General features: G+C 46.2%; 1 protein-coding gene and 1 pseudogene across 3 annotated transcripts in view; one reads left to right on the forward strand and one right to left on the reverse strand.

Moving 5' to 3' along the window:
- Positions 1-15,994, reverse strand: part of NID1 (nidogen 1) — an 81,613-nt gene extending 65,619 nt beyond the window's left edge. For all 3 annotated transcript variants that reach the window (XM_036116944.2, XM_078077742.1, XM_078077741.1), the window contains exon 1: positions 15,667-15,994. In XM_036116944.2, the coding sequence (XP_035972837.2) occupies positions 15,667-15,891 (225 nt within the window). In that variant the 5' untranslated portion in view covers positions 15,892-15,994. The remainder of the gene's footprint in view (positions 1-15,666) is intronic.
- On the forward strand, positions 10,196-11,153 carry LOC118551260 (charged multivesicular body protein 1b-like; annotated as a pseudogene).
- Positions 15,995-17,717: the final 1,723 nt, after the last annotated feature.

Below are 17,717 nucleotides of genomic sequence, written 5' to 3' on the forward strand. Positions count from 1 at the left end.
TGGAATCACTATGAACAAAGACTGCCTTTGAACCTTCTTGTAAGGGACTGTAACAGGTCCTCCTTACCACCCAGAGAGCAAGTAGACTTCAGGGACTTGAACCATGGGTCCACATCTCCCAATTAAAAAGGGTTCCTCCAGACCCTTGGAACAGCCCACCAGCTGGAGATATAAAATTAATATCAACGAGGGAGGCTCTTCCCCAGAAGCAGATGACATCTGGAGGTGGACAGCCCTCCCAAGGTCATGGATCAAGATCTTCACCTCCTGGGGGGCCTCAGTGGCTTAGTCAGTTAAGTATCCAATGCTTAACTTCAGCTCAGGTCTCAATCTCAGGGTCACGAGTTCAAGCCCTGCACTGGGCTCCACATTGGGTGTGGAGCCTACTTAAAAAAAAAAAAGATCTTCACCTCCAATATGAAGTCTTTATTCCTTTTTCCTTTTCACTACTTGCGTTCTCTCTGAATGCATGGGAAGACAATGCTTCCAAAGTGTGGTGCCCATCTGAATCAATTGTTAAAGCAGTACCTACCCAACAAAAATCCTTAGACTCCCTCCCCAAAATTGTTCTTGATAATAGGGCAGCCCTTGACTATCTTTTAGCTGAGCAAGGAGGTGTGTGTGCTATGGCCAATACCATGTGCAGCACTTGGCTTAAGAAAGTGGCTCCTTCAATGGGGTCTTTCTTTGACTTATTTGATTCTGATTGGTTTGGTTCTTGGGTGCCATGGCTCCAAAGTGCACTCTAGACATTGGGAATTATCCTGCTTGTAATAATCATGGTAGTCTCCCTGAAACACTGTGGTGTTCTCTCTAAAGCTTTAAATGCATATTTGCAGACACTAACTGCCAAGTAAATGATCTTCTTAAGACTAACTCATCAGAATAGAAACAAAGGGAATAACTGACTTCAAGAATGTAAACCCAAGGTCATGACCTGCAAATACTCCAGAAAGATTCAGCAAAAAGACATAATGACCTGTGAATACCACACAGAGGATGAGGAAAAAAAATTCAAGAACTTCAGAGCTGGGAGAAGCACTAATGCCTTAAATTTCTGGCACATCTCTCAGGCTGAGAGCCTGATCTAAAGGGGAGAATTGTTAAAAACAAAACAAACCCCCACAAGATAACATGCACAAATGGAGTCGCTTATGCTAGGCTCCACATCACCGAAACCAAGACTTTTTTTTTTTTAGTTTCAGAGGTAGAGGTTAGTGATACATCAGTCTTATATAATACCCACTGCTCATTACATCATGTGCCCTCCTTAATGTGCATCATCACCCAGTTACCCCATCGCTCCACCCCCCGTCCCTCCAGCAACCCTCAGTTTGTTTCCTATAGTTAAGAGTCTCTTATGAACCAAGATTTAACTTAATTACAGTTTTGGCTCTCCCAAAAATGGAATCTGAAACCAATCAGTAATCGCCTGACTAGCACTAGTTAGAAAATCTGTGGGACAGATCCTTCCCATCCTCTAAAGGAAAGGGACCTTGCAATAACCAATCCTATTTTTTACCTAGTATAACTTCCTTGTTCCTCTTCCCTTCTGGCCATTAAAGTCTTTCATTTTGTACAGCTCCTCAGAGCTCATTTCTATCTGCTACTTTGGATACTGCCCAATTAGAATTTATTTTTGTTCGAGTAAGCTCTTAAAGTTTTTAATATGCCTCAGTTTATATTTTAGCAACAGTTCACAATTAGTACCTTGGAGCCCTGACTCAGGTGCTCTGACTCCCAATGGCACCAGCACATTCTTTGCCGTAGATTACACCACAAAACTCTTATGGATTGAATGTGTTCCTGAGAAAGCCTGTCTGAAGTATTGAGAGAATAATAATAATGTTATATTATTGTCTACACCACTTCTTTATTGAAAACAGCTACTTTCAGTCCACTGACTAATGTAAATATTGCCCTGAAATCTTACTTACGGTTTACACTGGGAAAAAGCAGCTCCTTTAGCAAAATTAAACCTCAGTTCAGTGTGTTACTAGCACAACTTAATGCCCCCTTTAAAGAACATTTCTAGGGGCGCCTGACTGGCTCAGTCAGTGGAGCGTGCGACTCTTGATCTCGGGGTTGTGAGTTCGAGCCCCATGTTGGGTGTAGAGATTACTTTCAAAAAATAAAAGAAAGAAAGAACATATCTATTCTCTCACTCCAAGGAACACACCAAACAATAGGCTCTTCATCCAGTTGCACAGGGCAGAACACGACACTTCTATCACAAAACACCCCAGGGTGAAAATGCCCAGCACCACATGGCTAACAGCTGGAGCCACTTATGTACAATTGTTTCAACTCAGCTGACATGATGAGGAGGGTAGACAGAGCAACTAACTCATAAGGAGGAGTGTTCCCCATTTAAAAAAGCACTTCCTGTTTCATGTTCATCTTTAAAGACAGCAGGAATCACTGGAGAAAGTCAAAATGCAGACACTCAATGAATTACATGTTAGATTCTTTATATTCAAATGCACACTGAAGAAACTGAAAGGACCGTCTTTTTAGGCTTCCATGAGTCCAGTAGCAGTCCCTAGGGCAGAAAGCAGCCTGCAATAGTGGGGGAAAGCTTTCTCCGAAGCAGATGTGGTTAAGAATACTTGAGGTAGGCACAAATAAGAAACAAATGGGGTCGTTTTACAAATGCAAATAGCTATACTGAGAAGACAATGAAATTGCCTGCAGTTGCAAAAGCGAACTCCACGGGTGGGAGGAAGCAGGAACTTAAGGTAAAATTATTTGGGGTAAAGAATGCAAAGGCAACAAACATTTACTGAGTGTCTGCTGAGTCTGAGGTCCTTTACTAAAGCTGTCCGCATTTTTTAAAATGTAATACAAGCATCCTTCTTTTAACATATATAAAAAAGACAAGGAAATGAGACTTAATTTAGCTTAATGTCACATGGCCAGCAAGTGATGGAACCAAGATTTGAACCCACATTTGCTGGCGTCCATAACCTTTGCTCTGTTATATTTGGCTGGCTAGTTGAGAAGAATCATGAGCCAAAGTCGTGGAAGTTGCAAAGCTTCATGGGATGGCTTTATGGATAAAGACGGGTAGGTAGAAAAAGTGAAAAAACTAAAAGGGCCTAAGGAAAGAAAAACTTGAGAAAGAAGCCCAGGAAACAGCCAAGTCCATAATACAATCGAGGAGGAGGTTGACTGATTTCAAGCCTAGGACAACTAAGGGACCTAGGGCATGACCCTAGGTACTTTACAGTTTATGAAGCATCTTTATTCCAGTTATTTGATTAAAACTAGTAAAGTAGGCATTCATATCATCTTCATTCTCCATTTCAGAAAAAATGAGTTTCAGTTTATAGGTCTTGCCTAAGATCACACACTAGAAGTGCCAGAACAAAACTCTTGAGTCCAAATTGCAAATTTTTTCCATTAACCCCACACAGCCAGAGAAATGGCTCTGGCTTGAATTAGAAATAAAAACAAAAGTCTTAGCATATAAAAACAAGGGACAACCTAGGGGTAATAGTTAAGAGATGTGTCAGTGTTTTCAATCTATTTCAGTTAATATCTAATGAGAGACTTTGGATCAGTTACTCATCTCTTCTGTAGGAAATTTCTACCTGAGGTTACCTTCCAACATTTAAAAATGGTTGGAGTCGGGGCGCCTGGGTGGCTCAGTTGGTTAAGCAACTGCCTTCGGCTCGGGTCATAATCCCAGAGTCCAGGGATCAAGTTCCGCATCGGGCTCCTGGCTCAGTGGGGAGCCTGCTTCTCCCTCTGACCCTCTCCCCTCTCATGCTGTTTCTCTCTCTCTCTCTCTAATAAATAAATAAATAAAATCTTAAAAAAAAAATGGTTGGAGTCTTTAAATGTTCACTTCTAGTGCGTCTATCAAAGAAGGGGTAGAAATGTCCCTCCGTATTCCAGAACAGTAGCCAGTCAGGGAAGGGTGGAGAAGGGCTTGTCTAAACTCTCAGTCACTGGGGAGAAGCATGCTCCTCTTTGATACTTTGGAGGTAGACATCAGAAGTTTACCAACTGCAGCCCCAGAAACTCCCCTAATTTGGATTACACCACCACTCTACTTGAACACCAATCCCCTCATTTGAACATCAGAAATTATAGAGAAAGAATTAAGTATCCATCTGCCTTTCCAGAATGAGTCATATGCCAGTATCACCCAAAAGCCCCATTTGATGAGGGAAAGCTTCTCTTTATAGAAGTCCACCAGCTAATAAATGTAGAAAGAATGACAGAAACAAAAATGCAAACAACAAAACAAAGACACCACTTGACAGCACTTAATTTAATAATTGATTCAGGCAAAATCATCAGTGATGCTAAGCATTAGCTGAAAGGTTGGTGGGAAAGGGGGCTGCTGCATAATTCATCCCATAGCTTGCTTGCTGTTCACAAGGGGGAAAACATGACAGACACGATCTGGCTTTCATCTCCTTAACAGTAGCAGCTAGTACAGCAATAACCAGACATCACTTGCCTCCTGATGTTACACAGTATGACATATATGACTTCATTCATGAAGTATTCTTGTTAAATAAGGTTTAACCTACTCTATAATAAAAATACTAATACCCTAAATAAAAAATAAGCAAAGGGCTTGAATAAATGTTTTCCAAAGAAGATATATAAATGGCCAATAAGCACATGAAAAGATGCTCAACATCATCAGTCATCAGGGAAATGCAACTCAAAACAATAGTGAGATACCACTTCACACCCATTAAGTTGGCTAGAATCAAAAAGCCAAATAGTGTTGACAGAAGATGTAGAGAATTTGGAGCCTTCATACATTGTTAGTGGGAATGTAAAATGGTGCAGCCACTGATAGCCCTCAAAATATTAAACAGAGTTACCCCATGACCTAGTTTGGGGAGGAGAAATTTACCTCTACCCTCCAAGGTTCTTCTGACTGGTCTAAGAATTGACATGAGACAGATTAACAGGACAAAATCAAATTTAATTTTGAATGTACAGGAACACCACATACAGGGGGTATTCTGAGACAGGAAGGTAAAATAAGGTATATATGCCACCCTAAGCTAGGGAATGAGATAGGAGAGTAGGGAAATTCACAGGACAATAAGAGTAGATGTTTGGTAATTAGATGTTGGCCCTGCCACATAGATGGGTCACTCAGAAAAAAATTACCTCTGATAAAAACTAATTCTGGGAAAGACCCCCAACTTACATTCTTCCAGGTAGTTAAGGTGGGGGCAAATGTTTCTCTTGAGCCTGCTGGATCTTGATTTCTTTCTGCTCAAAATAACCCACATGCTAAAGTGGTACATTTTAGGGAGACTTGTTTTGAGCCCCTTCACTTGCAGTTCCACTCCTCAGTACAGACCCAGGAGAACTGAAAGCAGATGTCCACACAAAAACTTGTGCACAAACATTCATAGTGGTATTATTCATAAATAGCCAAAAAAGAGAAACAATCTGGATATCCATTAACTTATGGACAAAACAACAATATTATTCAGCCATAGAAGAATAAAGTACTAATCCATGCTACAACATGGAGGAACCTTGAAAATGTTATGCAAAGTGAAAGAAGCCAGGAACAAAAGATCACATATTGTATGATTCCATTTATGTGAAATGTCCAGAACGGGCAAATCCATAGAGACAGACAGTAGATTAGTGGTTACCAGGGATCAAGGGAGTGTGGGAGCTGGGGGGAGATGGGGTGTAACCACTAAAGGATATGAGGTTTGTTTTGAGGGCAATCAAGATATTCCATAGTTAGTGTGATGGTTGTACAACTTTCTGAATATACTAAAAATCACTAAATTGTATACTTAAAGTAAATTTTATGATATGTGAATCATATGTCAATAAAGCTGGTATTTAAAAAATCAAGGAGGTATATAAAATTGGGGGTGGCTGTACATATATATATATGTTTGTACATTTGAGAATCTCTCTGCAAGGAGATTTAAAAAACTCATGAACAGTGATTGTTTCTAGGGAGGGAAGTATGGGGCTCGAGGACAGGGTTGGAAGGAAATTTCCCTTTTCCCTGTTTTTACAAGTTTTTTTAACCGTTTGCATCTAGTTCCAAAATTAATTTAAAAATAAAATTGTACATGTTTTCTAAAGAAAAAAAAAATTTAACCTGAATATTTTCAAGATTGCCAACTTTCTAGAAATACGGAGATAGAATAACAAGCCAAACTACATTACAAAGAAACAGATGCAGAAGGTGGGGCCTTCTACGGGACAATAGGCAGTGATTCTTAAATAAACTGATGAATCAAATGTGGGAGCTCAAGATTAAAACAGACTAAAGAGGAGGGGCGCCTGGGTGGCTCAGCCTTTAAGCATCTACCCTCAGCTCAGGTCATGATCCCAGGACCCTGGGATCGTGCTCCCTGCTCAGCCGGAAGCCTGCTTCTCCCTCTCACACTTCCCCTGCTTGTGTTCCCTCTCTCACTGTCTCTGTCAAATAAATAAATAAATTCTAAAAAAAACAAAACAAAAACAGACTAAAGAGGAGTACCTGGGTGGCAGTCAGTTGAGCATCCGACTTTTGGTTTCCGCTCAGGTCATGATCTCAGGGTCGTGAAATTGAGCCCCTATGAGATCGAGCCCCTATGGGGCTCCGAGCTCAGTGCGAATCTGCTTCAGATTCTTCCTCCCTCCCCCACCGCCCCCTCCCTGCTCGCGTGCGTGCTCTCTCTCAAATAAATAAAATCTTAAAAAAAAAAAAAAAAAAAACGACTAAAGAGACATAGTCAAATGTAATGCTTGTCTTTCTTTAGACCCATCTGAGTAAGTCTAGCTATAAAGGACAGCTTTGGGAATATTGGAGAGCTCTGATATGGAATGGACATAAATTGATAATAGGAAATTATTATTGATTTTGTTATGTGTGATAGTAGTAGGCTGGTTATACAGGGAAAGCTCTTCTTATTTTAGGAATGCATACTAAACCATTTAGTGATGTAAATCACAAAGACTGTAATTTACCTTGGATACATCAGCAAAGGGAAATTAAGGAAACAAATATGGAAAAGGCAAGCAACTGGCACATTGGGTGCTCATGATATTATTTTCTCCCTTTTATGTGTGTGTTTGAAACATTTATAATTAAAAATTAAATGAAAGAAAAAAATTTACTTGAGGACAAAAGCAGTTACGAAACCTGCTCCATAGGGGTGAAGAACCAGCTTTTCTCACAAGCAACGCAGTAGTGAGTGGTGTCCTGTGGTGGAGAGTAGCTTGGTGCACTGGTAAGTCCTATCGCGCTGTAGTGAGTCGTGGAATGCACTAGTGACCTTCTGGAGAACAGAGACCACTGTGCAATGCCACTCATCACTGCAGCCCCACAAACCTAGCCCAAAAGTGTGCAGAACAAGGGCTGATGAGATACCATCAAATGAATAAAGGAAGAAAGGAGAAGAAGGAAGTGCTGTCCAACGTGGCAGAGCCTACAGACCGCAGAACTCGAAGTCAGAGGATCTGAGTTCAAGTTCCAGCTCATACTTACTAGCTGAGTGAATTCTGACAAGTCCCTTAGCTATGGGACTTGTTTCCTTCTCTACAATGCGCAGCTCATCCCATGACCCACCTGAGCTACCTCGCAGGGTTGCTGCATGTCTCAAATGAGATAAGACACAAGCAAGCCTCCCTGCTCCCACCTTCCAAATAGGTCTGGAACCCACCACCACCACCACCGCTGATCTGGAATTCACTCTTCTTCCTCTACCCTGTCCCCCAAAATCCTATGCCTGGGAGGTAGCATAAATTTTTAAGACTTTTTATAACCAGATGACTCACATGGGAAAATTTCAACACACACGGAAGAACAGCACACGAACACTGGTATACTCATCAATCAGCTCCCGCGATTATCAACACCCTCCAGCTCCTGATTCACCCATTCCTCCCACACATGTGCATATTTATTTTTTTTTTTTAAGTATTTAAAATGAAATCTCAGGGCGCCTGGGTGGCTCAGTTGGTTAAGCGACTGCCTTCGGCTCAGGTCATGATCCTGGAGTCCCTGGATCGAGTCCCGCATCGGGCTCCCTGCTCGGCAGGGAGCCTGCTTCTCCCTCTGACCCTCCCCCCTCTCATGTGCTCTCTCTCTCTCATTCTCTCTGTCTTAAATAAATAAATAAAATCTTTAAAAAATAAAATAAAATAAAATGAAATCTCAGATATCAAATTATTTCACCTGTCAATCTTTCCCTAGGCATCTCTTCTAGAAAAGCAATTTGTCTCAAAGATGTCCTTTTATGGCCACTTTGTTTCAATCAGGATCCAACAAGGTCCTCACCCGGCACTTGGTTAACTTTTAATCTATACCGGTTCTCCCTCCTTCTTTTTCTCCCATGCCATTTATTTGTTGAAAAAAGTGGGAATCTTTTCAAAATAAATCATGTCCCTCATCTACTTAGAAAGCTCTAAGGGCATTCCACTGCTTGACAGAATAAGATGAAAAATGCCTAGCGCTCATTCATTCATTCATTCATTCAATAAATCATAAGAGCACCCACTATGTGCCACAGGCCTCTAGTGAACCAGGGGAATGGGGGTGATTATGGCAGACCAAACCCTGCCTTCACAGGGCTCAGACTCTAGGGGAAAAGAGAGCCAACAAACACGTAAAGGAATAAATGAATGACCTGGTTTTTAGACGGTGATGGCATGCCATGATGAAAATAAGACAGGATGGAAAAAAAAATCACAAATGGGGGTCTGCGTGTGAGCAGAGACCGCATGACAGGAAGGTGCAGCCATGGGACATCAGGGCCATGTGTCCCAGGCAGAGGGAAGCCAAGTACCAAGACCCAGATGGGACAAGCTGGCTGTGGTGGGGGGTGGGGGGAGCGAGAAAGCAAGCTGGCGTGGCGGGAGCCTGGCTGGCGCGGAGAACAGAGGGGTGGGGGCGGAGAGACCAGCTGGGCGGGGCCATGTGAGGCTTTGGGGGCGTGGTGGGAAGTTTGGAAGCCCTGCAGTGCAAAGGAAAAAGCTTGGAGGGCTCGACCTGGGGGTGACAAGGTCTGATTTAGCTCTGCCGGATCGTCCTGCAGCCCTGCCCTCATGCACACTGGCTTTCGTGCCATTCCTGTAACGTGACAAGCTCCTTCTCTCGACACTCATGATCTCATACGCAGTGATGTTTCCTCCATTTGAACCACAGTCCCGCCGCCTGCCTTCTTCACAGGGCTCAGCTCTACTCATCCTGTAGTTCCAACTGGGTTGGGAAGGTTCTCCTGAACCCCTCCAACTACCTCAGGTGCCACCACAATATAGGGACTTCCCCCTTGTAGCACGCGCCACAGGGGCAATTGGTCAATTATCAGTATAATTATTGGTTTAATGCCCATCTTCCCCAGCAGACTGCAAACTCTGTGAGAGTAGAAACAACACTGATCTTGTTTCAGTCTGTATCTCTGAAGCCTAGCACTGTGCCTGGCACATCAGGCAGTAAATTAAGTATTTGCTGAATGAATGGAGGGCGTATCTTAACGCTGCACTGCATTTTATGAGAAGTAATATCCAGTGTCCTGAAATAGTACATGCAATTATTCAACACCTGGTCACTCAAAGAATATTAAAAATCCAAAATAAGATGGAGCTCAGAGATAATCTTGTCAAACCTCTTCATTTTATAAGTAACAAGACCAGAAACAACAAGAGGGTAAGAAATGAAGTGATTTGACCTCAATTATAAGTTGATCAACAGGGGTGCCTGGCTGGCTCAGTTAGTAGAGCACGTGACTCTTGATCTCAGGTTTGTGGGCCCCATATTGGGTGTAGAGATTACTTAAAAATAAAATTAAAAAAAAAAAAAGTCGATCAACATCATGACTCAATTTCATTTTAGCACCTACTGGAAATTAATACTCTGCCAAGTATTCTTTGATTCAACCAAGGCCTCTGCTAAACCACAAGGCGCCTTTGGGCAAGTCACACCCACGTGCCCTTTCCTCTGAGTGGCCCCAGCCCCATGCTGAGGCTTAGGGCTTGGTGAGTGGCCCACAGCTCTCACTTGTCCCCTTAGCCATAGCCCTTGTGCTGAGAACAACCTTCACAACCACAGGGGCTGGCCCTGGTCTTGACCAACAGATTCATATGTGCCAGGAAGTGTGGCACCTGTATTAGGGACAGTACTGGGAATATGACACGATCTCTGGGAGCTGGGCAGTTCCGCTTCTCAGGATTAGGATGGGACCCTGAGCACCCTCTCATCAAACCTGGGCCACTGCCCCATGCTGCCACCTCCAAGTCACAGGACCATTCGAATATGGAGAAACCCCTATTTTATGTGAAGTTTTCTGTGAAAGAGCTTAATAGGAATGCCAAGAAATATGATAAAGAAGGAAAGGCGGAAAAGGTTGAGGGTCCAAAAAACGCCATTCAGAAGAGCAACAAAATGTTGCAAGAACACACACTGAAAACACAATCCACCAGAAGAAGCAAGCAATTAATTTCTTGAGCATGAGTGCTAGGTCTGATGCTGTGGCGCAAGCGTTCAAACTGCACTAACAAAGGCCATGGCCGTGTGGTTAAGTGTCGGGATGCTACAGAGAGGTATGAACCTTGAAAAGATTTCTGTTCCAATGGACAACATGAACACCAATTTGCAACGCTGGATGCTTCCATGCAGCAAATGGCAGGCACAGTGAGCAGCAACACTGCAAACAAGCCTGCAAACCAAGTCCACCAGCTGCTGCAAGAAACTGATGACGCCGGCCTCGCTGTCCTTGATCTCCACATGCAACCATCACAGGCTCAGATAGGTGCCGCCCGCACCAGTGCTGCTTCCGTGGAACAGACTTGCTTGCTCATTTACGTGATCTAGCGCAATTTGGAACAGACTTGCTTGCTCATTTACGTGATCAAGAGTAATTTAAAGAACTGGTGCTTCTGTTTATTTCACTTGCTTCTGAAATATGTTGTGTTTATATAGATAAGTTGCACTCCAGTTACAGTAAGAACACAGCGTATGGCCAGAAAGCTGAAACACTATTTGTACGGAATGCTTTCTCTTGCCTTGCTGTACTTCCCAATACATTAAGAAATTTCAGGGAGTTGGGGCGCCTGGGTGGCTCATTCGGTTAAGCCTCTGCCTTCGGCTCAGGTCATGATCCCAGGACCCTGGGATGGAGCCCTGTGTCTCCCTGCTCCCTGCTCAGTGGGGAGTCTGCTTGTCCCTCTCCCTCTGCCCCTTCCCCGCCCCCGCTTATGCTCTCTCTCTCTCTCTCTCTCAAATAAATAAAATCTTTAAAAAAGGTGGTGGGGGGGGGGTGCCTGGATGGCTCAGTCGGTTAACCATCTGCCTTTGGCTCAGGTTATGATTCCAGGGTCCTCGGATCGAGCCCCATGTCAGGCTCCCTGCTCAGGGCTCTCTGCTCAGCTTCTCCCTCTCCCTCTGCCCCTCCCGCCTACTTGTTCTCTCTCTCTCTCTCAAATAAATAAATAAAATCTTTAAAAAATATATTTTTTTAATTCCAGGGAGTTTTTCCCTTGACAGATTTTATGGTTTTGTACATTATGTGTAAAAGCACAAGAGGCATATTTTTGTAGATGCCTCTGACAGAGCCAGCATTAGCCTGTTACATATGAAATATCTCAAAAGTTACATCAAAAACATAGCACCAAAGTATTACAAGAATAAAGTAGAGAATAAAGGTTTTGGCTTTTTTAAAAAAGACACAATCTCAGTTCTCAATGAAGAAAGCCCGCCGTTTAAGAGCACATTACCACATGATAAGCTGTTTAAATACATTAATTCAAGGATGTTCACAACTCCACGAGAAAGGCAATAATGCCTCTGTTTTACAGACGAACAAACCAAGACTTTCAGAGGTTGGATAACTTAACAAGTAAGTGGCAGAAAGGAGATTCAAGGCCACACGTATTGGGCTCCAGAGACCTCCCTCTGTCTACATTACCTACTGATACTCCAGGTGAACAGATAAAATGAAGATATGTGAACATCTGTCAATGTAATGAGCTCCAAATCAGATAGTACTGGAGTTCAGAGAGTTCTAAAGACTGAGAGATGAAAGCAGTCTGTTGGTACCAGTCAGTTAGGTAGGAGGAAGGGCTTGTGTTGACTCTGAAAGAATGGGAGAGAATCTGAGAGGTAAAAAGGGGACAAAGTGGAAGAATAAAAGAATGAGCAAAGGGCCAAAGTAAGGCATAATTTTCTCTCTGAGAAGGGTTAAGGCAAAGCTGAAATGAAGCTAGAACTGTAGGCTGAGGCCCTCAACTCAGGCCAGAGAGTCCGTGGTCTTCTGAAGTCAGGATGGGGGGAGGGCACTAAAGAAGCTGAACACAGTTGGAAAGTGTCATTGCCAACATGACAAGAAAGATACAGATGGGAGGGACTACCATGAACGTGAAGGTGTAATGGGGAACTGAGCACCACATTATTCAAGCCAATGGGCAACTCTCAGTCCTCACCTTTTGGGCCCATTTAACATGGCAGTTCACTCCCTCTTCCTTGATATACTTTCCTCACTTGGCTTCCAGGACTCCTTGTTGCATCTCCTCTCACCTCACTGGCCATACCCTGTCAGCCTCCATTGCTGTCTCCTTGTCTTTTCCCTCACCTGTTGGAGGCTCCCTGGAACCTCTTCTCTACCTACATGTACTATCCTGGTGGGGTTCATTTAGTTTTCTTGTTTTAAACACCATCGATGTGCCAGTGACTTCCAAATTTATATCCAAAGCCTAGGCTTCTCTTCTAAATTCTAGACTCCTATCCAACTGCCTACTCCATCCCAGACCCCTGACATTTGTAGTATATCACCTACTAAAATACTATATAATTTACTTTATGATGTTTGCCGTTTATTTTCTTGGCCCCACTCCCTTGCTAGAATGTAAACTACTTGAGGATAGGATTCTTTGTTTTGTTCACTTGTATTTTAAGTGCCTAAAATAGTGCCTGGCACATAGCAAATACTTGTTAAGTATTTGCAGAATAAGTGAATAAAGGGACAGCGTAAGGCAGCCTCAGGGCAGTGTAAGAACCCTCACAAGGTACCACTAGCAAGGAAAAGCAAGTGGAAGTGAAAGTAGCTGAAGGGAGGAGGGACGTGAGGACTTCTCACTTTGCCATGTGGAACCTCAAGTGACCAGATAGGCATTTGGGTAGAAACATCTGGTAGGATTTTGGCATTCTGGGACCAGTGTTTATTATTATTTCTTCATCTGAAAAGAAGGGCTGGCTGTTTTGAGGATTAAATAACCTAAAACTAGCAAGTCCCTGACACACGGAGATATACTCAGCCAATAACTGTTTTCCATTCTCTCAGCCAGGTGCCCAGGAAGGTACAGACCACCTAGCTCATGAGCACATCCCCGTCAACTCACCTCTTCACTGGGGGGCCATCACACACTGGATCCCCCTTGACTCCTGGGAGTGCAGCCTTCCCTTGTCAGCCCTCTTTGAAGATTGCCTCGCCCAGGGCCACACTTCCTTCCAGGGCAGCCCTTATCCAAGGACTGATGGACTGATCACTGTGAAGGCACAGAGGCCCCGCCCTCTCACACAGACTTGAGACAGCTCGGGAAAGCCATCCCAGTTCAGGGCTCTCAGGGGCTGGCTGAGACCTTTGCTGGGACCACTCAGCATCAGCCCCTGCTCAGTCTTTCTGCACCTCCCTCCCTTCCATAGGTGAGGATATGAGGCGCTCACCCCTCCTCCCCCCATGAAATAACCTGCCTGCCGATCTCCGTTTCACACTCAGCTTCCTGGGAACCCAACGGTGGCAGATAGAACATCCAACAGAGCTCCGGAATTCCTTCTCATTGAAATGCAGATTAAACCCACGTGGACCTGGTTTGACTGAATTCCCTTTTTTTAGCAATAGATTTTCTAGGTTTTTAGAATGTAATGTGGTTAGTCTGATGCCACAAATAAAGGAGGGGAGGAGGTCCAAATTTAACAACAGAAATCAGTGGGTCTGTTAAGAGGGAAAAATGAAATTTTATTTCTATTTTCAATAACCCCTAACTGGTATTTAGCATTTCCTTCCATTATGAATGCAGGCAACAAAGCATAGCAGTAACTCTTTATGACCTCGCCACCAATAGAAGTCACAGATATTCTCATGACACGTTTTAGTCACGGCAGGTGTCTTCAAATATAGTTTACTGTCCAGACGATCTTGAAAATTCAGTAATTATCTGACCCCCCCACTGGACACAGTGTTACACCTTACTATTTAATATAGTTAAAAATAAGCACATACGGGGCGCCTGGGTGGCACAGTTGGTTAAGGGTCTGCCTTGGGCTTAGTCATGATCCCAGAGTCTTGGGATCGAGTCCTGCATCAGGTTCCCTGCTCAGCGGGGGTAGACTGCTTCTCTCTCTGCTCCCCCTCTGCTCCTGCTCGCTCTCTCTCTCAAATAAATAAATAAAATCTTTAAACAAAATAAGCACATATATTACTACTTCAGACACTTTTCAATATTTTTATCTGGATTTCAACATAATTGATTTCCTGGGCAATCCTGCAGATTTTAACTTACGTAATTAAGAATACTATCCTAAGAAGGGGTCTTACAGGCTTCACCAGACTGCCAGGGAGGTCAGGGCAGCCAACTCACAAGGGCAACACTCTCTCGTGGGTAGAGACTTTAAGGACTCATTCTTTTCAAGCAAAGCTGGCGATCTGCACGTGGGTGTTGTCCAAGGCGCGTCTGCCCTGGCCAGACGATGAACACAGCCATTTCACAGGCAGGACAGGCTCCAGCCGCTGTTTGTGTTGTCCCCACCACCCCCCGCCCGCCCCACTTCTGGAATGCGCACAGCTTTATATGAAATCCACATGGTGCGCGGCTGGGGAAGGCGGCGGCACGAAAGGACTTTACCAAGTTGACAGCGTCCCCAGGCCCGGCCAATTCTGAGAAGGCTCCAGAGAGCTAAAGGCCACCTGGGCCCGCTTCCCAGTGGGGGCCCCCCATGGTGACAGTGCTCTGCTACAGGAAATTGGATCTCCGGGTCGTCCTGCTTTCCCAGCCCGAAACTCTGGACTGAAACGAGCTCAATCAACTGAAGAGCAGACTCACTGCCAAGACACATCCGGAGTCCACACACAACTGCAGGCTGTCGGCTAAATTGCCCGGGCAGAGGCCGGCTCCGGCGGTCTTTTCCTGCCCCGGCACCCACGCAAGTCCCAGGGCCCGTGCGCCGCCTGGGACCCAGCTCTGGCCTTTGCCCTGCCGAGGCTCCGCGCCCGCGCCTGGTTCCTACCGGACCGGGTCCCGTCCCCAAAGGCACAGGACAATAGCGAGACGCGGACCGACTTCCCGGCGGCAATGCCGCCCACAGCTGCCGGAGAGGAAACTCCGCCCGGGGTCCCGGGATCCCGGGATGCCGGGGTTCCCCGGGTCCCGCAGGGCGCGAGCGGGGCGGCGCAGACCAGGCGAGCTCCGCAGACCCGCGTGCTCCTCTGACAACAGTGGCCAGGCGGCGCGGAGACGTCGGCGGGCCGTGCGGAGGCGGGGAGCCCGCGGGGTCCAAGAGACCCCGCGCCGCGCCCCGCGCCCCCGCGGCCGGCAGGTCCGGGTGCCCGCCCACGACGCCCACGTCCGGCCAGCCCCGCGGGCGCCCCCGCCAGCCCCGGCCTTCCTTCCGACGCCGGCTCGGCCCCCACGCCCTCCTCCCCGACAGCCTCCACCGCCTGCCCCGGGGGTCGCACTCACGTAGACCGAGTCGATGTCGGATTTGTCGAAGAAGCGGAGCGCCTGCCTCAGCTCCAGGGCTGGGGAGACGCGGTCGTCCCCAGCCTCCAGCTCCAGGTCCCCGTGTCCCGGGCCGAACGGGAAGAGCTCCTGGCGGCTCAGGCAACCCCCGGGCCCCGCCAGCAGCAGCTGCAGCAGCAGCGCCCGCGTCCACGCAGCCCCGCTCCGGCGCATCGCGGCCAACATGTTCCCGAACTGCTGTCCCGCAAACCTAGCGGCTCGGCGGACCAGGCTGAGGAAGGCGGAGACGTAACCGGACGCCCCTCGGCAGCCCCTCCACGCCTCCCGCCTCCCGACGTTCCCACCCCGGGAAATAGGGGAGGAGAACGAGGGGAGATGGGGAGGGCCCCGCCCCGTCCACAGGGCGCGCCGCCCAGGCTGCCCAATGGCCGCGAGGGGGAGGGCGAGGGGCGCCACCGAATCCCCCTGCGGTTCTGGCGACGTCGCCCTCGACCCCCGCGGGGTCATGGGCGCTCGTGGCGGCGATTCCCGAAACCAACCCGGTTGCCATGGAAGAGCAGAGCGTGGGACTTTGCACCATGGTCCTCGGCTCAGGGTTAAGGCGAAGGGCGGGCTAAGTGGAAATGCTCTGGATTCAGGAACACAGTCGATCCCAGTGCTGCTTGGCGGCGTCCGGAGGTCGGACTCACTGGGTCAGACTCTGGTAGGAAGAGGGGGTAGGTGCTGGGGTCTCACCCTCCGAGACAAAGTCACGAGTGTATAAGATAATTCGGTGTTAGGTGGGGCGGGGTCCCCAAGTGATAAAGGATATTAGGGCTGGAATAATCGGCCAATGAGAGCTTCCTGGGGGATGTGGGAATCAAACCAGGTCTTCTGGAAGGGATGGGATTTCATCGGAAGGATGGGGGAGGGACGTTCTGGAAAGTAGAGCTGTGCGTGGATTCAAGGCACCACCCCCAGTTGAGAATTTGGAAAACGGCTATTGGAAGGAAAGCCTTAATACCAAACCCAGGAATTTGAACTCGCTCTAACACTCAGAGAACAACTATTGAGAATTCCTGACAAAGGGAGATAAGGCATGTAAGTGGTGTCCCAAGTAATGGGTTGATCATTAATTTGGCATTTGGGAGGTCATCAGAGGGCTGCCGAAAGGAAAAACAGGGGTAGGGGGCACTGAGAAAGGAAAACGTGGAAATTGAGAAGAATTACAATGAAAGAAGGAATGAGACCTGATTATGATTTTGATATGGGGGTTAGGGAGAGAAGTTAGAATTGGGTGTAAGGTTTTGAGCCTGCAGGACTGCAAAATCGGGCTGCCTTTTGAAGTCAGGGAGGATGACCAGAAACAGTGGGAGTTGGACATGCGTTTGCTGTCATACCTCTTAACCTGGAGAGGTCAACAGGGCACTTCTGTTGCCTGTCACCAGCTAAAATTAAGGACCAGGGCCCAATTTGAAATAAGTCTCCCAATAAACAGCAAATTCAATATAATATTTAAGGAGCATGGGTCCTCAACCAGTAGAAAACATAAAAAGCAAATGAAGTCCACCACCCTCTGAACATAAAGTCTTTGATCAACTCTGGATATCTTTTTCTTTTAAATTCATTTTAGCCACCACAGAAAACATGTATTAAGTTTCTACGGGTATCATCCAAATGAAATAACTCTAAGAGACAGAAACCATCCCCATTTTACTGAAGAGGGCCATAGAGATTCAGAGAGGTTTAAATCATTTTGCTAAGATCGCACAGCTGGAAGCCTACAGGTGATCCAAGGTGTTCCAGCTCCAGGACCACCTTAACCACTACATTAAATGGCTTCTTATTGCTGCATTTTTTTTTTCTCTGTTGTTAAAAAGTGACTAATGATGCTTGCAATCTGTTGCCAAATCCGGTGGCTTTTCCTTCAACTCCCTCCCGGAATTGCAGTGCTGGGAGCCCCTTTCCCCCGCCCCCAGAAGCACTTCCTGACTGCACTCCATCCCTAGCTTCAGCTGCTGCATTTCTGGGCTTCCAGGCCCCAGCACTAGCCATTCAAATGGCCAAGGACT

Source organism: Halichoerus grypus, chromosome 7, assembly GCF_964656455.1.
Source record: "Halichoerus grypus chromosome 7, mHalGry1.hap1.1, whole genome shotgun sequence".
In the NCBI taxonomy this organism is placed as follows: domain Eukaryota; kingdom Metazoa; phylum Chordata; class Mammalia; order Carnivora; family Phocidae; genus Halichoerus; species Halichoerus grypus.